This window comes from Castor canadensis, chromosome 10 (assembly GCF_047511655.1).
Source record: "Castor canadensis chromosome 10, mCasCan1.hap1v2, whole genome shotgun sequence".
Taxonomy (NCBI): domain Eukaryota; kingdom Metazoa; phylum Chordata; class Mammalia; order Rodentia; family Castoridae; genus Castor; species Castor canadensis.
The window spans coordinates 55,410,521-55,438,282 of NC_133395.1; the positions used below are offsets into that span (position 1 = coordinate 55,410,521).

The following is a 27,762-nucleotide window of genomic DNA, read 5'->3' on the forward strand; positions in this document are numbered from 1 at the left end:
GCATGAAAAGAGAGATCTTCATGGTCTCTGCTTCCCAGAGTTTTTAATTCATGATACTTAAATGAAAGGTGGCTGCTGGGGATTCTAAAACTACAAGGCATAAGGCTAATGTTTGGACATCCCAAGCCCACTCGTAAGATAAGGGGGAAGATGGGCAAGGAGGGGCTTTGATGATGAAAAAAGAATCAAATGACTTGTTGGGCTACAGCTAAGTTCAATGTAGAGAATTTCAAGGGAGAAAAATTACAGAGAGAAATGATAAATTGAAGCCAAGGAGCTATGAATGACTGAAAAATAAAAGGCTAAGTGAAGCAAACTCAGGGTTTTTGGTCTAGACAGATACTTAGAGCTCGAAGATTCAAGGGGAATAAGAAGTAAGAACTTTCACTCCAGAATAGTCCACCGCTGGGAAGCCTACATCTGGCCAGCTCATTCCACAATGTATTCTATATGGATTAAATCTTGTTGGCTTGACACTACAAAAGACATTTCTAAAAATAACCTTTCTTTAAAGCTGATGCTTGGTGAATAAACAGAAGTCCCCAGGCCTATTTGATAGTACATTGTCTCAGCAAAGAAACCCATTTCCTGCTGAGGCCCTCAAGGCCAAGAGGCACAGATCATCCTAAGGGAAGGTGAAGTATGGAGTCTGTGCCAGCACTCCACACGGCTGAGATAAGCCCAGACAGTGTGCACAGTCTGGCTCTATTCCTGTGGCCCAGCAGATGTGTCTGCTCCAGCTGCCAGGAGGAAAAAGGAAGACGACAGTAATGGGAACAATGGTCCAGTCAGGCAGCCAAGAGGAAGGAATGGGCCACAGCTATCCGTGCAAACTACAACCAACCCTCTTATCTCAAAGTCTTGTATCCTCAACATACTGACATCTAAAATGTGAAGACAAGGACTATTTCTTTTCGAAGTCAGTTGCTTAAGGAAGAATTTACTGTAGATTTCTGGCATATTCCCAAGGGCATGGAATTTAAAATATGGGATTAACACTTTAATGAGTATGTTCCTCAGGCCAGCCATTGTGCTCAGTGCACAATCATAATCTCATTTAATTCCCCCTATGACCTTGTGAAACAGATTATATTATCTCTCTTTCACTGATGAAGAAAGTGAGAATGGGCTTAGGTCATAAAGTGTCAGAGTCTGGAATTCCAAATGCCAAGCTATGTATGTCTTGATGTTATGCAGGGCTTGAGGGCAAGAATGCATCTGCCTGAGTGGTGGAGAAGGCAGAGGACAGACAGCTGGTCTCTGAGACTTCCTGGGGGTGATGTGCTGGCTAATGGGTTCAGGAAATCTTGGAAGCCCCACCCAGGAGTGTGCCCATGTTACCAACCTGTTCCACCAGCCCAAGTGTTGCCACCCACATGGGGCTGGTTGTCTGGGTCCTCCTTTCCGTGTTTGGGAGAGCTCACATCTTCACCACTATCTCTGTTGATTGTTATCTAAAAATGAAGAATTAAAAAATGATCACTATCCTGTGACCAACACCAGAAACTGCATGACTGAAAGAATTCTTTACCTGGAAGTCCTCAAGATATCCTATAACCACAGGCCATTGGACAATGGGAGATGCTATTTGTGTCTGGCAAAAACTTCATCAGATTTAACATCCATTTAGTTGAGAAGGAGATGAATTAATACTTTAAGGAAATTTTTTTTTTAAAAGAAAAGAAATGAAAAGGAACTGGGTTGGTTTTCAGCTTCAGAATTCTTTGGGTGCAGAATGTGCTGTGAACATTTACACAAGGCTTGAGACCTCCAGAAACAAGGAAATAGATCTCACCAGAAGCAGATATTTTCCCAGTAGTTTCAAAGGGTCGTTGCCTGGCTGATCCAGCTAAGGCAGACAATGTACATTTACCCTTTCATTTTCAGAGAGGTCCCATTGCATTAAGAAACGCCATTTTATATCAAATATATAGAAAACAAAAGCAGAAAATGCTTGCATATGTGGCTCAGTGATAGATTTATGTTCTATACATCTACATATACTGAAAATTGTTTATTTTTTGGATCCTCTTCAATTTTATGATATTTTGTTGCTTTCCTAAGTCATCTGTATTTTAAAACTGGACTTACAATTCCTGTAGTTCCAATGGAGTAAGTCGTACTTTAGCCTCCCCTGTGAGAGCTCATCCTATTCCCTTTCACTTATTTTTAAATAACATACCAGGACATGCATACACTCCAAAGTGAGGAATGGTAATCAGACAGTTTTCCCAATAAAACTGTCACTGCTTGGATCATTTCTGGAACTTCCATTGCAGTTCCATCCAGCATTATGCTGTGATTGATTTACCCAAATCTGGTAAATAAGGTAATTAAGAGGGTGTTGGTCAAAACCAAGTACAAATAAACAATAATAAAACTAGTTTGCTTATAAGGGTTTTGACTCTTCTCTAATGAATTCAAAAAGAGAAGTTCTAATAATGGTCTAAATAGTGACAGTTTTATTACACACCATTCCTCATTTTGGGGTGTGTGTATTTGTGTGTATTCTGGTATGTTGTTTAAAAATAAAAATAAAAGAACTTTGGAAGAGGTATTAAAAGCAAATTCCTATGTGTCTAGTAACTTTACTTTCACCAAACTCTAGTTATCTCCTGTAGTCACACAATCCAGTTAGTCTGCTGTAAAAGAGCCTTTTAAGCACAAGTAAAGATGTCACAAGGCAAAAGAAAAGGCCTCTCCAATAGCCCCCTCAGTTCCCTCCACAATCACACCTTTAATGGCCATCAGAGAGGCAAAAAACAGGCTGTAAATTTCTGGGCAAAAAGGAACTGTCATGTTCCTTGCCACCATGTGATGTACCAGGCCATCTGCTGGGAAATGGTGCTGCTTACACTGCCCACAGGCAGCCCTACACCAACCCCAAGTGGGAGCTGAGAGAAGTTTCAGAATTGACTAACTCTTGACAAACAACCAGCAGCCAAACCCTGATTTAGTTCAGAGAAACATACTGCAAAATTCCAGGGATATTTAATTGAAAGTGAGGCATTTATCTAATTTCGTGTGGCTTTATGAATGCCAGCATACTCACATACAAGTGTATTTCTGTAGTTGGACAACAAGGGGTTTTCAAAGCTACTTTAGGGTATCTTTTCCATGAATTGACAATGATTCATAAAAGGTATAAGGAAGGAAGGCTTGGACAGTCCAACTTTGCACAGAAACTGAAAGATACCAGCATGGCCTGTCCTTTGAGAAGCTTGTGCACAGATGTGTACTAAGGAGCTACTGGTCATTCAGAAGGTGGGTAGATTGCTGCCTGGTTTGTGCATGTGTTGAGAAGCAGTTGAATGCATTTCCCTTGAAACTGATCTCATTTAGAAAAAACTCAAGAAAGTCATTCTAATGACTGAAATAGACACTGCTGAATTCACATAAGAGGATGGAGATTTCCCCCAAATCAAAAGATAGCTCCTTATAACTTTTGACACAATGTGATGCATATGCTAAACTCCTTGTCATGTTTCTCATAGCAGACATGCTCTACTTCCTTTTAGATAAGTGTGCTATAATCCTAAGAATCATTATCCTTTTACATCAGAATTAAAACAGAAAAAAATGGATCTTATAAATTACAACTCATAAAAATGTTCCAGAGTAAAGCAACCCAAAGCCAGCATAGCAAAGGGACATGACTCAATGAAGCCCTATAATTCTGGGCAAGGCCCATGTATTTTAGCCTCTTCCTTGAGCTTATGATATTTTAAAAACCATCAGTGAAATGATATAAATAGCCAGCATTTATTTCTGGGGGAAAAGTTAGCTCTTGGAGGTATGACTGGACTACGCAATTGATTACCATTTTCCATATGGAAACTAGGTGTGGCGTGGCAGACATTTTTAGTTGCCCACCCAACATCCATTCCCTCTTTCTTCCTTTTAAACAAAAGACAGATGAATCATGGTTGGGTGGAATTAGGCACAGCATTCCCATTCCCCCTTGACAGTGATTGGTCCAGGGGAAGCCACGAGATGTCAGAAAAAGTGTGTCAGGAGGATTCTGGGAAAGATTTTCCTCCCAGGTAAAGAAGAGAGGGTCATGAAGAAAGCTTTTCACTGTCCTGAGTACACTACCCTCACTGTCCCTCCAAAACACACACACACACACACACACACACACACACAACTTTCTGCCTTGGAATACAGTTGAGTGAGGACATTATATACAAGCTATAGCCTCTACCTGATGACCATGTGGCAACAAGAAGATGGCAGAGTAGAAGGAAGAGTCCATGCCTTCCTGCTGAACCAGCCCTGGTGTTACTAGGTTCTGATCCTGTACATATAACAATAATCAATGTCCAGATAGCTTAAGTCACTGATAGGTTTTTCTGGTACATGGAGTCAAGTGCATGCCAACTAATTGACTTATGTCTTAAGGGACAAATGAGAGGCAGCAGGGTAGAAGCCAGTGTCTTTACTTTCCGAGGATGTCTCACTTATATCAAGAAAACATACTTTGAATTTGCTGGCACTAAAAATTTCCTTAACAATATCAGCACAGCAATTCTACTTATTCTTGATTCCTACTATTTTCTCAATTAATTAACAGGTGACTGAATGTATTCATCCATTCATTTTTTAAAAACAAACATTACTGTGCATGCTTGTAGTGCATCTACTGTTTGACAGGACACAGGGATACACAAAATAGGATTCTGTTTCCGGAAAGACCTTTTGTAAAGGTAGTAAAGTCACAGTGCTGGGTAACCTAAGCTATAACAAGTTACTGATTACATCTGACTAAATATGTTACTGTCTGAGGTTATTTTTACCCACAGATCAGAAAGTTCCTTCACAGATATCAATATAATCAAAGTCACATCAATTTGTCCTTAGGAATTTTGGTCTTTCAATGGTATCAGCTAGCTTAACAAAATGAAAAGCTGACAACCACTAGTTTTCATAAATAACCTGTATCTTCTATAATGATAAGGCACGACAAAATACATTTGTCCTATAGATAGTTTCCATGTGTCTCAAATTCTGTCTCTGGCAAAGACATCAAGTATGCATTTGAGTTCTTGCCAGGTTAGGTGGAAACATTTGCTTTCAGGTACTCAATGACCTTCTTGCCTCTTCAATTCCTTACCATCTGTAAAAATCAGACTCTGACTTTTGATCACTAATAACTATAAATTACATTGTTGATGATATTTACTCATACTAAATAGCTGACCCCAGAAGGCATTCATATGTTAAGTGCCTTTATTTATTAATTTTTTTCACTTTGTTAGAAAATCTAAGAATCAGAGAGCAAGATGTAGAAGGATTGAGCATGGGGCAGGTGAGCCCTACTTCCTGGCCTGAAAACAAATGCCTGTTAGGGTGACTTGTGAAATTACAGTGAGAAATAGCAGCAAGTTCCTGGTCTGTCCTGTAGAAGCCATCTTCTGGCATAGGAAAAGTTTGTTTTCTCATGGGCTTCCTCAAGTCGACCAACAGCCCCTCCCTCCTGTCTCTGGGCAGAACCCCTTTGCCCACCTTCTAAACTCAACCCAACTCCAGCTAAGCTTCTTCCTCCTTTCTGCTTGAATACTCCTAGAAGCTTTTGCATATTTTGATTTCACTTATTTTGATTTGCATAAGTGATATATTTAGTAAATATTTAAAAATATTTGAAATTATAATCCCAAACACCTCCTGCCCTCTATCTACAACACACCTCTTTATATTTCTGGGACACACCCTTATATGCATCTTGGTTATTGTTTTCTCTGGGTTTATCGAGTTTCGACATAGAACTTTCTCACTTGAATGACCCTCCTCTATAGGAGCCTTTTCTATGCAACTAAAACCCCAATCCAAATTAAATGAGCAAAATTTTATATACCTCATAGAGTTGGTCTAAAAGTCAATTTGTTAATATTTTACTTTATCTTGTATTATCTGACAGTGGTTGGCACAGTGGCCTATATACACAGCCTTGTACATAATAGGTGTTTAAGGAAAATGTATTAGCTGCATGGGTAGAAGGGTGCTTCATGACAGAATATTAAAAGTTTAATCTTCTGCATACCACTCTTCTTCAAAATAAGCTGTTTCATCTGTGTGCCTCATGGGATTCTTTCTGGCTCTGCCAGCCAATTGCACATAGCAGGGCCACAGGTCAGGAGAGAGCCATCTTCTACCACAGGCAGGAAGCACACATGCCTGTTGGATCTTGGTTATTCTTAAATTCAGATTCAGCATCATGCTTGGTATGAGTCTGTTGCTACCAAGGACTCAGCTAGATTCTGGCAAGACCTCCATTGGGCCATGGATGGGCTCCCAGTGAGTGTGAGGATGGCTTCTTTTCTTGTTCACTGGCCCAAACAGAGTGTTTGAATGACTGCCCAGATAATATTATGGGATTGCAAAACTCATCCAAAGTAACTTCTCACTTTACTTAGAGTATCTTAGCCATTCTCTTCTTTTAAAATTCAAACAGGAGGAAAAGATGAAGATGATTTTGGAAAATACGGAAATATGGAATAAAGAATGATGGTATCAAGAGGCTGTTTCCTAAGAGAATGATAGAGCATCAACAATATTGTAAAATGCAACATCTTTGAAGGTAGAGAATATAAGGATACAAGGATACATATTCAAAACTGTTAAAAAGGGGGTAAGGGAGTGAAAGATAAAAGGGTAAGGGAGTGTAATGGAAGGGGTTGAATGGACCAAAGTAAAGTATACTCACGAGGGGTACACATTGAGAAACCCCTTTGAATGTCAACTTAAATATTAATAACGAAAGACAAGACTGTAAAATAGATATAGTGTGTGTGGGGGAGAGGTTATTAGTGAGAGGGGGAGGGTGAAGGAAAGAGATTAAAGTGGGTATATGGTAGATGGACTTCATATATCTATACGAAACAGAACTAAAAAACCTCTTGCAATTGCTTTAAAACTGGGGTGGGGAGGGGACTGATGGAGAGAGATGGTGAGGGTGATCTAACCAATGTACAATATAAGCCTATTTGGAATTGTCACAATGAATCCCCTCTGTACAATGAATATATCTTAATAAAGAAATCTAAAAAAAGAAAAAAGGCAGCTGTTTCCTGGGTTAAAATACTGTATTTATAAACAAATCTTTAAAGGAAACCAAATGTTGTGATCATCATTTGTAGGTCAATGTCAAAAACAAATGTTAAAAACTCACAAATAATTAGCAAGGCAACAATTCACTGGCACAGAAATGTTCTCTTCCTCCTGCCACCTCACATGAGCACATTCTACTAAGCATTCACACAAAAACAGCTGGTAATTAAATTCTGAGACAGAAGGGGTGAAGCAAACTGTCAGCTCTTTATATATTCTACTTTTTCTATTTTTGTCTCTTATTTTTAAGAGCCTTCAAAAGGTTAACTTTTGACATGAGCAAAAAAGGTCCAGCCATCAAACCTCCATAACCAAGGAAAAGACTAGCCACACAAGGCAACCTCAAGTGTGGTAAATAGTTTGCAAATGATGTGGTTTTTGCAACATACAAGGTTACCCTGCCAACAGACATTTAATGCATGTATTTTTATTAGTGAAGCTAAATGATCTTTCATGGCATTTCCTTGACAGATGACTTCAATCTTAAACTCAAGCTTTGTGCTTTCTCAAAAATAGTAAGCTAATTTGGTGATTTTTAAAGCTATTCTACTTTTCAATGTCAACAGAATTCTCTAAGGTGTTAAAGATAGCTAGGAAAACAAGGGTGGGTAGAAATGCCATTCCTACGTCTACTCCCTGGGTAGAGGCAAAAGGGGATTTTAATATGGCCCAAGTTCTAGAAGTTCTTGGCAGCACCTACAACTGCATGCAAAAGCATTTAGCATGGAGAATTCTTTTCTGAAAATAGGGATGCTAAGTGAACCAGTGCTGGATAGGTAGTTACAGCATAGTACCTGTGGAGAGATATTTATGGCATCAAACTTGCCAGTGGCTTTCCATTTTCTTTGCTTCTCCTAAAAACACACTGCAGCTAGCCATCATTTCTTCCAGCTGTGCTTCACACAACTGTTGCTTCATCATCTCAGGCTAAAAAATATTTAAGAAGTCAATGCCTACTGATGTTTACCCTGGGTTTCCTCAAGGTACTGGGAGTCCCTATAAAACCAGTGTTGTAACATCCCGAGATAGCAATCTTCCTTTGCTTCCCACAAGCTCAGCACTGTCACGTACTTTCTTTCTGACAGTTACTATGGGTCAAAACTATCAATCAGAATACAAAATAATGTCACAAGGAGAGGCAACAGAGGAGTAAACAATCTGCACTGGATACACAACTCAGGAAAGCCTGGTACATTGCTTAGTAGCTGAGAGCAGTTATGGTGGTGTGCTCTGAAGCTCATGGTGAGAGGATATCTTCCAGGCAGCTGCTTGGCTCACATGGCTCACACCAAAACTTAAACATGAGCAAAAGTTCCACATTAAGAACTGCAATGTACACTTTTATCATAGCACATTAATGTATGTGAATTTATTTATTTGTGGGTATATTCATACATACATTTTGAAAGAAAATAGTTCAATGATAAAATAACATAGCGATGAGTCAGTGCTATGAGATATATAGGAAGGTGAGTAGCATCCAGAGGTCAGGACTGGGTCTTATTCTGCCTGTTATCATCAGAACTGCACAGTCCTGGTACAGCCCAGAAGTTCAGTGAAAGTGAACTTCTAAGTTACTGGCACGGCCACTGCAGCCACATCAAAGCTCGAGAATGGCTACGGTGGTGTATATGCCAACAAGAATGTGTAGGAGCTTGATAATTACTCTTCTAGAACTTAAGGAGGTAAGCTGGAAAGCAGGAACTTTGGGATATGAGAAAAGAATATTATTAGATCTCAGTGACACATTCTTTTAATTTTAGGTCGTGAAGGTCCTTACTATGTGAATAACAAATGTAGGACACTAAATACCAGTGGGTAAAGCTTTCTAATTAAATTTAGGGCACAGTTAATAATGGTAAAAATTTATGTCATGTTATCATTCATACTGTGATGCATACTAATCAGAAATAACTGATATAAAGACTGTAATTAGTTGAGGGCTCATATAATCAAACATAAGTGAAGTGGTCATTTTATCTTTTGTTTAGTTTTCCAGTTTCTTTAGCATTAAGTCCATCAGCTTCCCACTCACACCCTAAAACACCACTTTCTCCTAAAAACATCAAAGCCCTGGGCACCATCCCAATGAGTTTCCATATCGCTGCCCCCTGGGTTCCTTTTTCTCCCTCCATGCCATCCCATTCGTCTTCTTCTGTGCACAAACTCAGGATTCCTTCAATGGTGACAGTCTTCAGATGCCTGGGAGGTTGGGAGCTACAGGCAGCATACACTTTGGGACATGAAACTGTGTAGTCTTGGGCATGGGTGCCATGACATGGCCACTGGCATGAAAGAGATCAGACAGAGGAGGGCAGAGAGGATACCACACAGGAACTCTAAATGAGATAGGGTGGCTGAGATAGTGTAGCAGTCAGGCCTTCCTCTGGATCATCCCAGGACCTTTACTGTCCTGCAATTTTTATGACACTTAGGAATATTTTCATGTCTGTCTCCTTCCACTGACATCACTGTACCCCAGGACCTAACAACTGTGATGCACAGTCATGTGAGGCGGCTTAACAAAAACACACTTTGCATCCCACTTCTGTCTGAGTTTGACATGTCTTACTTTCAGTTTTCTAAGTTTCACATAGAGAATGAGGTCAGGCATGTGTAAGACACAGCTGGGAAATGAAGGAAAGTACCTGAGAGATATGAGTAGCGCTCATATCAGAGGAGGGGACATACAGCGGGAGAGTGGGCCTAAATGGTAAAACCTGACCTTCAGCTCCATACGGCTCCTAACTCACTGTGTGATGATGGGCAAGTCATTTAACCTTTCTCATCTTCTAAATAAAAACTCAGACTAAATCGTTTTTAGTCCCAAATTCTTTAACTTGAGTCCTTATCTACATTTATTTCAGCTCTAGTTTACAAGTTGCTAAATATCAATTTAGATAAAACAAGTTAGGTTTAAAGAATATTCTTATATAATCATGTAACACTCAGACATTTCTCTTAATTGGTACACTCAGATTTAAAACTTTTTCAAAGAGTTATTTTTCAAGAGGCAGCTTGATGTCTTGGAAAAATCGGTTTTCTATGTGTTAGAAAACTGGCTTTTGACCCTTGCACTAACTGGTGATGTGGTTTTGGCTAAAGTTGCATATCTGCTCTTAATTTCTTCACTTAGGGAATGAGGAGGAAATGGAAGTCAAGGGCACCACATGGCTCTGCTGACTGGTTAAACATAGTTATAATAAGAAATCTGAATGCTGGTCTAACCAAAACTCCAGTGTCCATTTTTTGGTGGACATGTGTATCACATAGTAGGGATGGGGAAGTGAAAGCTAAATCCTGAGCTTCCATGACTTAAGTCAAAAGCTAATGCATTAAAATGGAGACATCAAGAAGGAAATCAATGCACTATTTAGAAATATGGGGCTAAAGATTATTTTTGAATAAAAAGAGCTGAAAGTGTTTTCCTATGAGCTATGTTTTACTATATATTATAGATTTAATTTAAAAAACTATGTACATATATAACTTAGATAAACCTTCAAGTGCCTCCCTTACTTGCATGTAGTACAGCAGTCTTTCTTTTTCCACAGGGGATGTTACTAGACCCCCTGTAGATATCTGAAACCACAGATAACATGGATCCTTATATACACACCATTATTTCACATGCACACACATGCTATAAATTAGGCACAGGAAGAGTTAACAACAAGAACCAATAAAAGAACAATTATAACAAACACTGTAATGAAATTGTCAGCATCACTATTCTTACACTTTTGGGCCATTATTAAGTAAAATAAGGGATACCTGAACACAAACACAGTGACATTGCCACAGTCTATGGTAGCCAAGATGGTTACTGAGTGACTAATGGACAGGTAGCATATACAGGTAGATTTGTGCATATGCTGAACCAAAGGATGATTCAGATCCCAGGTGGGACAGAGAGGGACTGCATGAGATTTCATCATGCTACTCAGAACAGTGCAAAAATAAAAACTTTTTAAGTTTTTATTTTTGGAGTTTTCTACTTAATATTTTTGGATCACTGAAACCTCCAAAGAATAAAATCACGGGTAAGTATGCTAAGGGACTATTATATAGTTTAATAAATGCTGGTTGTGAGTCAGGCACTCTGCTAAGATGCTGAGGATACAAAGCCAAATAGACCTGGTCTACATTTATGACGTTTTCAGCCAGGAACGGGAGGACACACACACACAGTCAATAACCAGTGCAGTGGGTAGAGTGCCAGGCCAGGCCATCCACAGCCAACAGTGTCAGGGTAGCCAACAGGAAGGGCTCCCAACCCAGGCTAGGGTCAGGACAAGTCAGAAAGCTTTCTGGCAGAAGTAATGCGAAGGTGAAGCCTGAATGAAGAGCCAGAGTCAGACAATACTGAGGCTGGAGAATTTGGCTGAAGGAGCAGCAGTGGGGGTGCTGAGCTGGAAACAAGGGATTAAGTCATAGTTTGTGTGGTGAACAATCTACCTGTATGATACCTAGTCACTGAGGTTCATGTCGATGAGACGACTCATCCTAAAATTCACCCATTGTGCCCAAAGTAAACTAAACTAGCTGGGCATGGTGGCTCACATCTGAGACCTGTAATCCCAGCTACTCAGGGAGTGGAGATTAGAATGACTGCAGTTAGAGCCCAGCTTGGGATTGGTTCATGTGGTAGAGTACCTGCCTAGCAAGCATGAGACCCTGAGTTCAAAAAAAAAAAAAAGAAGACTAAGCAGAGAACAGGGAAAACCCCAATATCTATAGAAGTTAGGGCTCATCACTGCTAAATTTATCTTCCCTTATTGAAGATCAGAGAGAAATGTGTTTATCATTGTGGTATTGCTTCAGCAATAATTAGTATGTGCATTTTATTAAATAAAAAACATTCAAATCAGTCTTAACATGTAAATAAACACTTAGAATTCATGTTATATGTGACTCCTCCTGCTTTCTTTCCTCCACAATTATACCATACTGATGGAGCATTCACTACAGTTGTTGATTGTCTTAAAAAATAATAATCCATTTTAAAATATAGTTAACAATCTTAAAATTGCAGAGAAGCAGTGTGCTGCTTGCCAGCTGCCTAGAAACCTGGTGACCTGAGTCTAGTTCTAGTTCTGCTTCCTTATGAGTTATTTCAAACTCTCAGATCCTTGGTTTCCTCATCTCTTAAATTGTAATAAATACATCTGCCCTCATGCAGTTATTATAAGGTTCAAATAAGATACAAATTAGTTGTGTGACTCTAGAGAAAGTGCTTAATCTCTTTGGACTTCAGTTTCTATACTAACAGAATGAACAGGTTCCATTCAGACAAATGACTATGTCGTCTCCAGCTTGAAACCTGATTGTATTTATGTGAGGATGATTTGAAAAAACATGTAAAGTACCATTCAAACATATGATACATTAAAGAAGTATTATAAAATAAAACAGAAGGAAGGACTCGTTCTATTTTTTCTATGCATTTTTGTGAATTCCTACCATATCACTATTTTGTTTGTATACTTTACAACCACCGACCACCTGAAACCATAGGAGTGAATAAGTTGCCTGAAAGGAGAATTTAGAGTGAAAAGGACAGTGGCCCAGGAGAGAAATGTATCTGCAAAGCAGACAGAAGAGGCAGGCAGAAGCCAGGGGAGGCTGGGATTATTATGGTCTGGCTCCAACAGAAAGCATGAGTACAGTGCATTTTAGGGCTGGAAAAGATGATGACTGAAAAAGGCCACTGAATTTAGGTATCTAGAGGTTACTCCTGACTTTAGAAAGAGCAACACTGCAGATGGGAGGAAGGGATGAAGTCACAGAACAGAGGGGAGTGAATGGAGGGCTAGAAGCAGAGTCAGAGTCAGTGGATAATGATTTGAAGGGGCTCTGCCATGAAAAAGATTATAATTACAGAAATTAGAGTAACAGGGGTTCAGAAAACTATCAAATCATGTTTAAATGCTGATCGGAAGGATCCAGAGGGAGAGAGGATGAAGATAACCTGAGGAAAAGGAGTCAATAGATGGAGAGAAGTGCCTGTGAAGGTGGGAGAGGGACAGGCCTTTGAGAGGAGGGGAGGCTTAGACAGCTCAGGTGAGAGTGGGGCTCAGAGCTGGGGAAGCTGTAGGAGCTCTCTTCTGGTAACTTCTATATTCTCTGAGAAACTAGAATACTGTCTGAGAATTTTGGGGAGAGTATCTGAAGTATGTGAAGAATGATCTGAAAATCACTATAGACATTAGGTTTGAGACTTTTTTTTGTTTTACAGTACTGGGGTTTGAACTCAGGGCCTCACACTGGCTAGGCAGGCACTCTACCACTTGAGCCACTCTACCAGCTCCGAAAGACTTTTTTGTTGGACATGGTGGTACACACCTGTAATCCATGCCACTCTGAAGGCAGAGGCTGAAGGATAGTGAGTTTGAGGTCAGTCTGGCCAAAGTGAGCAAGACCCTATCTCAGAAACAAGATACAGAAGGTTACAGGGTGGCCCACATCTGTAATCCCAGCCACTCAGAAGGCAGATATCAGGAGGATTGTGGTTTGAGGCCAGTCCAGGCAAAAATGCTTGTGAGACACCATGTGGTCCCAAGTATGCAGAAGGGATAGGTAGGAGGATTACCAATGGAGGCCAGCTCTGGACAAAACCTACAGGACAATATCTGAAAAATTAAAGCAAAAAGGGCTAGGGGTGTAGCTCAAGTGGGGGAGTCCCTGCCTAGCAAGCCCAAGGCCCTGAGTTCAAACCCCAGTGCCAGTAGGAAAAAAAAGGATAAGAGCATGACTGGAGTAGGGGAGTATTTGCTTAGCATGCATGATGCCCCAGGTTCAATCCCCAATACCGCAAATAAATGAAAAATGACTTTTTTTCTTCTCAAAAGAATCTCCAAGTTTCTAAACATGCTTCTTTAAGTGGCAGTTTTGTGGAGCGTAACTGTCTGTTTGGAGATTATGAAGAACTAGACAGATGTGCCGGGGTGAAAAGAGGTAAGGAGGCTATAGTTATAAAACCTAAAGCTACATTTTTTCAACAAATTGCAAGTACCTAGGAGTATGGACACCCTGCAAATGGTACCTCCCCAAGGTTGAACTGGAATTTCCCAAACAAGAGAGGTGTTCATTCCTCTGCCCCTCACAGCCCCTGTCATTCTCCATGCTGTCCAAGTGTGGGGTAGGCCGGGTGTGCTTTATCCACTGCTGACTTCCAGGCCCGGTACAGGTAAAGGTCTACTGTCCAAGGTGGAGTTGCATGGTGAGTTTTTCACTAAATGAAACCTTCAAAATGGTTATTTAAGTCAGAGAGGAAGTGCCTGGTTTATACAAATTGGCTTTATAGACCCAGAGGAAAACTGTCATGGCACACAGTGAGGTATCTTTGCAAAAACAAAAGGTCTCCAGAAACAGCAGCAAATTGAATGAGTGGGCCACGCTGGGAAGGAACATGGTTTCCATGTGCGCCACTCGTCCACTGCTTTATGTTTCAAGAGAGCCCTGGGTAGCCCTGCAAAGCAAATTCTAGGAAATGAAACAACCCCTTCCCCTGCTCCTATTCTTCTTAGATACAAAAGACAGATAATTATCTAAAGTATTTCCCAATATGAACAAAATGAAAAAGTGACCTTTTGAATCTGTGACAGGGTCTATTCACGTCACAGCAGTGTTTTTAGCAGGAGCGAAGCAATGGCCAGGCTTAGGGAACACTCACAGGAGCCAACTTTTGCTTTCCCTTGTGTTATATATGCCAGAAATAAAGAGAACTAGTTAAATAGGCAGCCAGACCTGAATGGCTCATGGGCTTCCCTAAGGAGCAATAAAATTCTCCTGCTGGTAGACTTACATAAACCAGGATGCAGTGAATTTTTTTTTTAAAGAATACTCTCTTTGCTCAATAAACCTGAAAGATGGTTAGACCAAGAAGGAAAATAAGTCATTCTGGCAAGAAAAAGCAATCATTCAGAGTGTTGGTAGATTAACTGAAACCTACTGGATATCAAATTCGGTGATTTAAAAAGCATATGCTTGCTGGTTAAAAATGTCTAGCTTTATACATTGAGAAAATACACAATGGGGGAGAGAGGGTAATAGCTGGGAGTGAAGATGGTCAAAGTATGTTACATGCCTGTATAAAAATATCACAGCATAAACCATTATTTTTTACAATTAATATATGGTGATAAAATACTCTAGAGGAATTTTATGTAGTGATTTGGCTATTTTATGCTAAACTTGGGGCTTCTGTCCAATCTCTGTATTAAAAATAAAAGATACAATAAATTTCAAAGTCTGAAGCTTTTTACAGGTTTATCTGTGGTTTGACGGCAATAAAATAAAAGAAAGTACTTCATCAGATAGGAAGTCAGTCCAGTTGATCATCCTGATGTTGATGAAACAGGATTTTTTTTGGGGGGGAAGGGTGTGGTGGTGATGGTGTAGGCTGGGGATTGAATCTAAGGCCATCCTGATGCTAGGCAAGCATTCTACCACTTAAGCTATGTGCTTAGCCATTAAAGGCTTTTTTTGAAAAGTGACATTTCCAATTTGTTAAAGCAAAGTACCCAAATTATTGATTGATTTATTCTATTTCAAAAGAAAAATGCAAAGACACTCAGAGGACAAGAGAAGTAGGAAGGAATTAGATTGGAGAATATGAGAACCCTCCTACCCAGTCCCGCTCTCTGAAAACCACCAGCTTACAACAGCTTGCTAACATCAAAAAGCACACTTTCTCTTTTAACTAACCCTTGTTTTCTTTTTCCACCATACTTTTTTAGTCTTCAAAAACCACTTGAATGAAGACAAAGAAGGAGGGGGACTGGCTGGGGAGTTATGCTGTTGTTTATGGACAAGACACAGATAAACAGGACTGGGGACTTTGGGGGGAAAGAAGGTACTAGAGTGAACATGTGGAATAAGAACTATAGGGAAAGGTAATCTTAAAAACCAATGAAACAAAGTAATTTAAATTGCAATGATAATTCTATGAAGAATAATTAAGTTCCAAAGCACTTAAGAGACTCACAGGGTTTGACAAAATGGTAATGCTAGTCTCAGTAGGGTATTTCACTCAGTTTCTTTAGAAATGTAATGTTTGGGGCACCTGCTTAACATTACACACAGCATGTCTGGGGTCATGTGGAATTCTGACCCTCCTTACATGTTAGTGGTCAGCTTTTTGACAGAGTCATAGTGTCAGCCTATTGGGGAGGGTCCAGCATACTGTGCTGCCAATTATTCTTCTCAAGATGGCTGCTCTGCTCTTCCTTTATTAAAACGTTGCAACTTCCATCAATCTTGGGAGATTCCAACCATAGGAACCATGTCTCCCCTGGCAACCAAAGGATCTTGGGTGCCAGACACCCATGCTAATTTGTATTCATACTGTGTGGCGCTCTACAATGCATCATAGGTTTATAATGCAAAGAAGACTTATTAAAAACAGTACTTGGGAGAAATCTTTTCTTGGCATACATGTTTTATATAATTACATATTCTTGATTATATTTGCAAAACACCAAAGGGATCCTGTAAGACTACCTTCTAGATAAGGTCAAATGATTACTAACCAGTTGCTCTTATGTCCTGCTGTGCCTGGGACAGTCCCTAGTTAATGCCTGTTGTCTCTGTAATTATTAAAAGCACCCCTTTCAGTTTTATAAGCAGAACTGTATGATCACTCTATAATAACTGAACATGTAGACACAACCCACCCCTTGGAGGAGGTAATTATGCTATCTGAGCACTTAATTAAATCTTGTTTCTTGGCAGCAATCACCATGGGCAACCCTGGGTGATACACTCTCCTATTTGATGCTTGCCTATTTTTTTTTTTTAATGCATAGTCTTTTGAAATAAAAATTGTGAAATTTTGAATTTTGTATCCAAAATTCACAGAAATGTTCCAGGATCCGTTTCTTATGGAACATAGCAGGCAATGCTTTTTAAGGTACTTTTCCAGGCTAAAGCAGCCTGGACAGCTGTGGCCACTCAGCCGCAAAGCTGCTCCCACTCTTGCTGCAGCTCCTTCTCCCTTTCACATTCCTTTTGTCTAGCCTGTCCTTTTGCCTTTTCTCTTAGGAACAAGCCCCCTACCTTGTATTCCTCTTTTAGCAAGTTTGGTGCCCTATTGTTTGTGCTTTAGTTCCCTGCTTTGTCCTTTCTCTGAGGTTTAGGGACCCCCTTTGTCTGATGCTGATCCTTTCCAACCTGAACTCCCCAGTCACTGTCAGGCATCATGCTCCTGACTCTCCATTTTACTTGCATTCTGGATGGTAAGGATAGACACCAAGGACTTCTTGTCTTGAAGTAGCTGGCACCTGGTACAATGCCTGTGCATAGTGGATTTTCAATAAATAGGTTTTAAATGAATGTATGATGAATGAGTGCTGAAGCTTCCTTCTCTTTGACTGCAGCTGAGTTTCCTTCCAGGTGCTGGGTTCTGTCTACTGTTAGTGATCTACAAAGCCAATGTTCTTGTTTGTTAGCCTGGGATGAATTAACACAGGTGTAGAGCTTAAAGAATGCTGGGATAGGTGGTATATCTAACTGGGACAGCTGCCCAGGGGTGTACTGGGAGGGTGGCTGTCAGGGTACGTGGGGTTGAAATTCACATAATGACCACATGGCCAACACCAGGCAGCCTAAGGAAAGCATCTCTCTCGCTCTCTCTTTCTCTCCCTACCCCCTTTTTTTTTTAATCTATAATTTTTCCAGAGAGGACCCTTTTTGCCCAGTTAGGAAAGCTTTTTTCTAATTTTACATAGTGCCCATGTGTGGTGGAAGAGGCCCTAGTAGAGCTAATATTCCCACAAGGACATATTGAAAGTGAGATTTTTGGCAAGTGCAGCTCTTAAGGAACAAATGTCTGGGAAGGAATGAATCTACTCTTACCTTTCCTGCTTCTTCTTATAGGTAACATAATGTCTTTCTTCTGTACCTTCATAGATAGACTTCATCGGAATTCGAAGGCAAGAATTTTAGGGTGGTAACTGACTAACTTGGGTAGATTTTTTGCTTGCTTGCTTGTTTTTGTACATTTTATTAAAACATCCTTTTCCCAGGGAAGCGAGGTGAATGTGCTTAGCCTTGGAGAACCCTTGGAAAGTTCTTGCACAGAAGTCCTTTGTGAGCCTCTAATCTGCACGTGAAACCTGGGCATGTTGCACCCACAGAAAGTCAGTGGAGGAATGTGGCTTGTCGAGCCCATATGCATTCTCTAGGGTCATCAAATATATATCTTGTTCAGTCTTAACAGATACAGGCATTACTGCTACTCAAAAATACCCTCCAACATGATGGAGAGCATAAATACTGGAACCAGTATGCATGGATTCAAATCCTGGCTCTTCTTACTTATAGCTGGGTAAGGTACTTCATCTGCAAGATAAGGGTAAAAATGGTGCCTCCCTCATAGCATCACTGTAAGAGGTAAAAGGATTTATTACACATAATCACTTAGAATAGCGATGGACCATATTAAGGGCAATATGGATTATCTATTACTATTACTATTATTGTATTTTCTGAGAGTGACAAAGATACTGCTTAGTATGGAACACTCATTTTTCAAGAGCTGTGCTGGCTGTGTATGTTAATACTAACATTAAAAACTCAGAATTTTAACCAAGGATTATTTTATGAAATTTGGGTTACACCAGAATTTTACACTCTAATTCTTATAATAACACTCATGATCTGATATTCATTCATGACCTCGCTCAGGAAGTTCGATGCTGCTGCAAATATTATAAATACCAAACTGATGTTTCCTAACTAGGCAGTGCCCCATCCAGATTGCAGCTGGAATGAGAACTCCTGAAACATGTTTGCTCTCAGCTGCAAAAGATGTGGCATACAGGGGACTCAGAACCTTTCCAGTCACATTACTGATCCAAGCAAGATAAGAAATAGGTATCTTTAAAAAATGAGAATAAAAATGTAAAGTGTCAGAGAAAAGGCAGTTTTGTCAATGAGTTCCAAATTGGGATTTGCACCTTTAATCTATTCTACTTGTTCACTTGTCAACTTAAAAATATTTTTTTAAAGTCAGATAATATCGGATATGAATTTTCCATTTATTGTATTTTTTTCTGCATTCATCTGAAAGAAGTGTGGCATTTCTTAGAATGCAAAGAAGAGAATATGTACCATTTTTCCTCTCACTAAAGCTTCTTACAGAAGTTTCTTAATTTTCATGTGTAGAGTTGAACAGGGGAAACTAATCTGGCTACCTAGAAGCATGCATTAATGAATTCATTTGTTCATTCATTCAATGGGTACTGATGACAAGTGCTTATGAAGTGTGCCTGTGCCATGCCATCCATGGTCCTACCCTCATGTTGTTGACAGTCTAGGCACTTTCCATATATTAGTTCTAATACTCATAATTCTCTATATTAAACATTCATATTTCTACTTTGCAGGGCAGGAAAGTAAGGCTTAGAGAAGTAAATAAAGCAACTTATTCATTATCACATAGCTAGAGTTCAAATCCCAATTCATCTCATTCCAAAAGCCAGGTTTAGCAGGTTATCTTTTACTACATTACACTGGCTTTTAACAATGAACGTCCAAGAATTCACTCTTTTATAAAGCATATCATGGTTTATGAAAGCTAGTAACATGCTAAAGGTGTGGCCCAAGTAGCAATAAGACCCTGAGTTCATGTCCCGGGACCATCACACACACACAAAAAAAGAAAGCAAGGAACATGTCTGAAAAGCAAAGCAATGACTTTTTCCTTTTAAATATATATATATATATATATATATATATATATATATATATACACATATATATATATATATATATATATACACATATATATACATATGTTAGATTTATAAAAAGCAATATACATGAGTAGATAAGACACTGTTTCAAAGGGCTAGCATATTTTGTAGAGGTTTAGTAAGATGCGGTATTTATATATGATCTGAACTAGCTTTACACCAGACAATCTTGAGCAGGACCTGCAGACTCAATGCCTGGTCCACTGGTCACAGGACATTGGATGTATTATGTAATCTCTCTGAGATTCTATTTCTTCTTCTGTAAAATGGGACCACCATCATCTATGACATGGGGAGTTAAAAAGAACAGAGAGAGGAAAGAACACAGAACGCTCAACAGTGATGGATGGGAAAAGCTCTCTTATCTGCCCTACACTAATGGCACACCCAATTTTTTTTAACCATGCTAGTAGCTACAGAGAAAAAAATCGTTTCAATGGAAATGCCCCGTAGCATGAAGACTGCTGACTTTGATGCTCTGCTATGGCAAACCCGAGACTCAGATGATGGCTAGAAGTTTTTAGGATACTTTTTTTGGGAGGGAGGGGCAGTACTGAGGTTTGAACTCAGGGCTTTATGCTTGCTAAGCAGGCTCTCCATTATTTGAGCAACACCCCAATTGTACATTAAAAAAAAAAAAGATTCAGCTTAAGGGTGACTGAAGAAGAATCTGGATGGATGACACTTAAACCACAAGTAATCCTCCACTTATGCAAATTAAATAAGCATAAATACACTAACACATGACTATATCTACAGACAAGTGAGATTTTCTTAAAACAAACACACTACTAACATAATCACTTAAAAAACTATTGTTACGGCTTGCAGAGTGGCTTAAGTAGTAGAGCACCTGCCTAGCAAGTACAACCCCCAGTACCACACACACACACACACACACACATGCACACACACACACACACACACACACACACACACAGACTGATATTGGGAAGAAATAAAAAAATAAATAAAACAGCCAAGCACTGGTGGCTCACGGTTGTAATCTTAACTACTCAGGAAGCAGAGATCAGGAAGATTGTGTTTTGAAGTCACCCTGGGCAAACAGTTCGCAAGACTGTATCTCAAAAAAAAAACCCATCACAAAAAAAAAAGCTGGTAGAGTGGCTCAAGGTGTAGACTCTGAGTTCAAACCCCAGTACTAAAATAAAAATAAACAAATAAATAAACACACATTTCAAAGACTGTTGTTTGAAAATGTCACCCTGAATATATATGCATTTATTTTGGACATTCATTTAACAAATGCTTACTGGTGTCCAGTAGGCTCAGGGTATTGTGCAAGCACTGAGCATATGGTGATGAGCAAAGCAGCAATTAAAAAAAAAAAAAAGCACATTTGAATAAAATAAAATAAAATAAATATTACTAAAGATTTCAGAGTCAACTGCCCAAAGGCTAAGTTCACTAGAAAACTAGTTCTATATCGCACCAACCAGGAAAAAATGTTAATCTATGCATGCTGTAGGGAATCTACATAGTTAGCAGAGAATAACATTCCCAACGCAGTAGTAAAATGCCTTTGGACTATCTCTGCAGCACTCCCCCATCCCCGCCCCTAGTAGAATGTCTCAAATCTCCTGAGACTGATTACTGCTAATTATTATGATTTAAAAAGACCCTTTATTTTTTTTTAGCCTTGAAAAAAAATCCTATCTAGATAATTTTTGGATGCTTGAGATTATGGTATTTATCTGGTTCAGGTTTTTAAAATATTTCTGATTTTTTTCTGCCAACAACCAAGCCTTTCTTCCTTACGGACAGCAGTCTTTATTTCGAAATAGTTCTTCCCTTGACATTACTTGAGAGGTGGGCATTATTTCCCCCAGAAAAATAAACAAGGGAATAAAAACAAGGTGACTCAAAGGATGAGGAAGTATGTTTTTCTAGAGAACAAAAGATTCTTTCACAGTATGTCAAAGACTTAACTGTGAACTTTCCTGAATGTAAACACTGTTCAAATGGCAAAAGGAATTTCGTCTATGTCTATAAAAGGTCTCAAACAATAGTTTTTGCTTGAAGCTTCATTTGGTGGGCACTAAAATAATCTTTTCTTCAAATACTTTGCCCGTAGACCTACAAAAATTTTTTAGCATCTCAGGAGATGTATAATTGTAGTTACTTTCATAACAGCAATAATAACACATAGATCAGAGTACTGCTAAAAGCAAGTAATCACAAATTACAAGTAGCATTGTTTATGCTTAGAGTCATCAGGAATAAAGAAATGCTTTAAGAGATAGGTTAAAATGTCAGGTGGATGTTTTTCCTTTAGCATTAAGAGTTGAAAACATACAGTGCAGGCTTCCTTAAACAGATTTTCTTATGATCAGAGAAGAGAAATATTAACATTTTAAACAGAAAGCAATGATATTAGCTGGCTAAAATTCCCCCTTTAAAGTTTTACTCTTTATAAACCTCCCAGTCATAATAAATTTAAAATTGACACTGGCAATAATTACATTTATAATATTCAGCACAGCTATACACTAATAAACCAATAGAGGTACCTGCTTCATAATGATCTTATCACTACTGCCAGCCTGAACCCTACAGTCGTCCATCCCTGGTATTCTTCTCTGTTACTGTAAAGGACTGGTCATACATATCTAGGAAATGGTCTGTAAAGAGTGCAACAGTGGGGCCAGAGAATGTTCAGGTTTTATTTTGGGTTTTCCTTTTTCAAATAATGAGTATGAAATTAGAATGAGATCTTCTTCAGAACCCGTGGGGGGTGAGGCGGAAGAGGGGATGGGCCAAGAGCTTCTGTACCTCAGAGATCTACCTGTGTGTGACCTCGCATAACTCCAGGTTTATGGCTGTGAGCAGGGTTAGCCCTTCTCGGATCACAAAAAACACTGGAAGTCAAAGGAATACTTTGGTCAAACCCTGTGAAAGGACCCTGTAGCTTCCTCAGAGATCCTGGGATAGGGGAGGGCTCAATAATATACTCCACATGGTACAGAAGGAAATGGCATTTTCTGGAGGACACCATGGGCCACAGTGGGTCCAGCACTGCTCCTGGGAAAGCGACCTAAGAGCTCAGTCCTGGAACGGACTGAGTTGGGCAGAAGAAGAGAGAATGAATACCCCATTTCCTTCTTTCCCTGTTCCTCTTAATTAGGGAAAGGAAGACCTGTCTAAAAACGCAGATGTTTACAAGTTCTCTAGTTCCGCCATGAAGTAAAAGTATATTCTCAAGTGAGACATCCAATTTTTCTGGGGCTTAGTTTACTTTATGATCTGAGATTCCTAAGGTTGGTGACAATACTGAATGCTTTATATTTTACATGCACTGAAGTATGTTCTATGCGTGGGTTATTGCACTTACCTTTATAGCTACTCTTTCAAGTCTTATCACACTCATTTTATTTGAAGAAATAGGTTTGTAGAAATATAGTAAGTTGCTTATGTCATACAGCTAGTTCAGAGGAGAGCTGGGATCCTAAGGCTGCTCTGTCCTTTTAAGACTTAGGCTATACTGCCTCCATTTCATGATTTTAACAATAATAAACTAGAATGAATTTTTTTAAAAAAAATGAGTCATTAATTGAGAACTGGAAGAATAAACTACATACAATTCACAGCTTTGCTCACTTTAGGAGAGGAAGTTTAGCCCCTTTGCTCTGTGTTTGTGGCATCTCCCTTCCTCACACCTGGCAGAGAGGAACTGCCAATCTGATTGAACAATGACCAGGCCCCTACCTTGGCCTATTCTTTACAAGTGGACAGAATCACTGTGTGTTAAATGTATGATAGGCCACCTTGTACTTGCTACTTTGGTGACATGAGCTGACTGGTACATGACTTACCTCATAGAGGGGACCTAGCCAGCCTTTCTTTTCTGCCTTGCACAGAGATGGGTGGTCAGGCTGGGTCTTCTGCAGAAATGGCTTAGAGTATAGGAAAGGGATGCAAGAGGCCCTGCTTTGCCCTCTTGGCCCCGGTTTTTTTCTTTGTACTACTCTTGCAGTGAGAGCCACTGAGGGCTGGTTCATTTATGAATGAATGCAAATACACTGGCACTCTGGGTCCCATCTGGTTTATCTTGAGTTTACAGTTTGGTATCTTGGTTTGGTATCTTGAAGGGAGAAGGTATAAGTGACAAGTAAGACATTCCTAGGTCCTAGCCTATCATCTGACATCCTCAAAACCTTGGTTTGCCTATGACAAGTTAAAACTGGAGAAGTAACTTAAAAACTACCCAGGCAAGAAAACCCAAGACCAGATGACCTCACTTTTGAATTCTATCAAACATTTAACGAACTGATAACAATTCTTCACAACTCTCATACATAAAGAAAAAATATATACGTCCAGGAATGCAAGGCTGAGTTTACTCATGAAAATCAATTCATTATTAGAACAAAGGGTTAAAAAAAATTCATGGTCATCTTAACAGATGCGTAAAAATCATTTGACAAAATTCAACACTCCTTCATGATTAAAAGGTTCAACAAACTAGGAATGGAAGGAAACTTGTTCAACTCAAAACAAAGTGTTTCAAATAAGGGAAACTCAGTCTGTATCTGAAAATGTGAAGGAATAAGTAGGCTTCTTATTACATTAGATTACTAACCTATGCATTATAGTCATGTTAAGATTAATCACTTTACAGATAATCATATTATCTGTATTTCTTATGGGATAAGGTTTATTTTGTATATGTTTCTTGGTGAACATTTTGAATAGAGCAGATTATTTTCCATTAACAATTTGAATATTGCTATTTTTAATATTGTATTTAATCACAAGTTTATCATCTTTTCTTTTCACTGTATAATTTCCACAGATTTGTTGTTGGGTGGGGATATTATTTTTTTTCCTACTAAAATGCACCACTAACGTTATAATGTCCTTTAGTGGCAAAACAGAATTCACTTGTAGTAATAAGGCTTATATGAAACCACAGAATTTTAGAGCTGGAAGAAAATACACCAAATGCTTTACACCCACATTGAACCTCACAGCTCAGAAGGGTGACATTCTACCAATGGTGGTAGCTCACATAATTTAGAGACAAATGAAAATTATACTTTCAACAGTGTTTTGCCTTTATAAAACTGTTTGGGACAGGAAAGAATGTAATTCCTCGGGCTGTTCGTTCTAATCTATGTAAATTATGAACAAAATATTAGCCCCCTAAAGGGACTCAACAAGTTTCTAAAACCTTAAGACTTAGTTCAACAGTTCTTTGTAACTTACTGTCCAGATCTCTTATCATAAGTGATGTAAGACACCAATGTATTACTTTATGGCTCACACAGCTCTTCAACATGTTATCTCATTTGTTTTTTATAAGAATCATGTGAGGCAGCTGCTATGGTGAGCTCCATCTTATAGAAGGGGAAATGGAGCTTTGGCAGGGTAAGAGACTCACCTTAGACCACTAGATAGAACTGAGAATCAAACTTGATCTGGTCACCTGTTTCACAGGTGTTCATTCTGCAGCCAAAATAGGCAATAGTCAGTGAACAGAAAGCTCACTTACAAAAATAAAAGATTCAGCCTTTTAGAAAATACCAATGGCTGTTTCAGTTTTTATCAGCCTGTTGTGGGACCTCATAAAAGCTTTGAATAACCAAATTAATTATACATTTATTGATTAATTCACTGATGCACCAAGAATTTATTGAGCACTAACCAGGTATCAGCCTTCTAGGTAGTGCAGAGGATGTCAGCCTAAGTAGACATAAATTCTGATCTTGGGGACAGGAAGGAGCCACAGAGGGCTTAGACAGACAGCAGCACTCAGCCCTGAAGGATGGAACACAGAGGTGGTTGTGGGCAGCCCAGGTAGAAGACAATGTAGAGTGTAGCCAGGGCATGCATGTTTAAAGAGTGTGTGGACAGAGTTCTAGCATCATTCTTATTCTTCTTATGACTAGAGATTTTAGCTTTGTCACTCATAAAGTACAGAAAAAATAAAATCATTCTGGGCCAGATTAGATTTTTCTCCATTTTTTTCCACATGGCATCAGCTGAGTAGTGTGCCTTTCTAGCTGAGATACTTCCTATTCACCTGAGACCCTCCTAACATGTGTCCCCATCCACATACCCTACACAAACCAGTAAGCATTTGGTCTCAGCTTCACTGGGCACGGCATTATCTGTATTCTTCGTTAAAAGTACAACCGCTATTAAAACTACTCTTCTGGTCCTAGGGAAACCATGCAATGAAGAGGAATAAAAACATGAGTTTCTGTGGCAGAGACACCTAGGCTGAAATCTCAGCTTTGCAGTTAGCAGAGTGACTCTGGCCAAATTACTTAACTCCAACCTCAGAATGGAACAAACACTACATACACCAAAGTGGGGCTGCAGTGGTCATGAGAGAATGTATCAAGAAGCAGGTATCACATACTAAACCATCTGTTTAAAGGGCCTTCACCTTGAGCCGCTACACCAGCCCTATTTTTGTGAAGGGTTTTTCGAGATAGGGTCTCACAAACTATTTGAGGCTGGCTTCAAATGATTCTCCTCCTGATCTCTGCCTCCTGAGTAACTACGATTACAGGTGTGAGCCACCAGTGCCTGGCCTAGGATGGAGTTCTTTGACATGCATCTTTAAACTTTAGACCTGTCTTCATTGTTGCCCTCTATGCAAAGGCCTTAAGGATAAGGTTATATAATCTACCTAATTCTATAGAAAAAACAATTAAGGCTCAGAGAACTGAAGAGACCACTCAAAGTCACACATTACTGGTACATCAGGACAAGGATCTGACTCCCTCAATTCTTGGCCTGAGGAAATTTATCTGTGCCGTATCACCTCACTAAAAGTTCTAAATTCTTTTCATAACAACCTTTCATTTTATAGCCAGAAGATTTTCTAATGGAAAGATTTCTGGATAGACTACTGACTGTGGTTTTTAATTATTACTTCTAAATATAGTGAAATGACAAAAGTTCCTCAGTTGTTGAAGTTCTAATTTTATCTGAAATATTCTGTTCTAAGTTCACTGACACCCTCTTGTGGTTAGTAGAAATAATAATTCCAGTCAAATGAACAAGAGAAGTCTGGAGCAACTTAATGCTTAAATATAACAAGATAAACAAGTGTCAAGCCACACCATAACAAAAACCATTACAATTATATTATTTTAGGTTCTAGTCAACGCCTAGAGGAAAAAGTATTATCTGTCTCTGAGCACATTCTTAACGAGACTGGTAGGTTGTAATGGAAGCTTTTCTTAAGCCTTGTTCATACTATGAATATCTGTTATAATGAAGAAAAATGCTCAACATCTGTAGTGGCCATATTACCTTAGATCTGTCTAGGTATTCCTCCAACACATATGATTACGAATGCTCGAGATTCTTTCAAGTGCCTTTTAAAGTGTACAGTGCCAGCAAGACAGTGTAGAAACTAACCCACACTCTGTCTTTTCAAAGTCCCAGTCCACGTGTTTCTAGTGGCTCCTTACCAGCCCTTGCCTCAACTCTGCTTTCTGTACACTCCACTGCTTCCTTGGGATAGCTGGTTTGCTTCTGGGCATTTTGTTTGGCTGTGGTATTTACTCACTGCTCCTGTGGTATCTGGATCCAGGTCATCCTGGAATTTATAGTGATCTAATTACATAGCATAATTCTTCCTCTTATTAAGGAAACTTGCCATGCTTATTTTTACACCTGTATCGACAGTGATGGGTTTTTTTTGGGAATGCCTGGAATGCCTTTTTCCTTTTAGCTACTCAAATACATCCATTTACAAAGCCTGGTCCAAATTCTATCTCCTTTGCTTATAAATTTTATCTGTATAAACACTGTTCCTCTGAACTACTGAAGCACAGGGCCCAAATCCCCCAAGTTAACATTGAACTGTGAATAGTTCTTGCTCTATTTGCTCCTGTTTCATGACTATTATATTCTATAA

The 27,762-nt window shown here is 39.2% G+C and overlaps 1 protein-coding gene across 2 annotated transcripts in view; it reads right to left on the reverse strand.

The window, feature by feature from the left end:
* Vwa8 (von Willebrand factor A domain containing 8) overlaps positions 1-27,762 on the reverse strand; it is a 358,183-nt gene that overhangs the window by 44,118 nt on the left and 286,303 nt on the right. For both annotated transcript variants that reach the window (XM_074043312.1, XM_074043313.1), the window contains exon 38: positions 1,346-1,454. In XM_074043312.1, the coding sequence (XP_073899413.1) occupies positions 1,346-1,454 (109 nt within the window). The remainder of the gene's footprint in view (positions 1-1,345; positions 1,455-27,762) is intronic.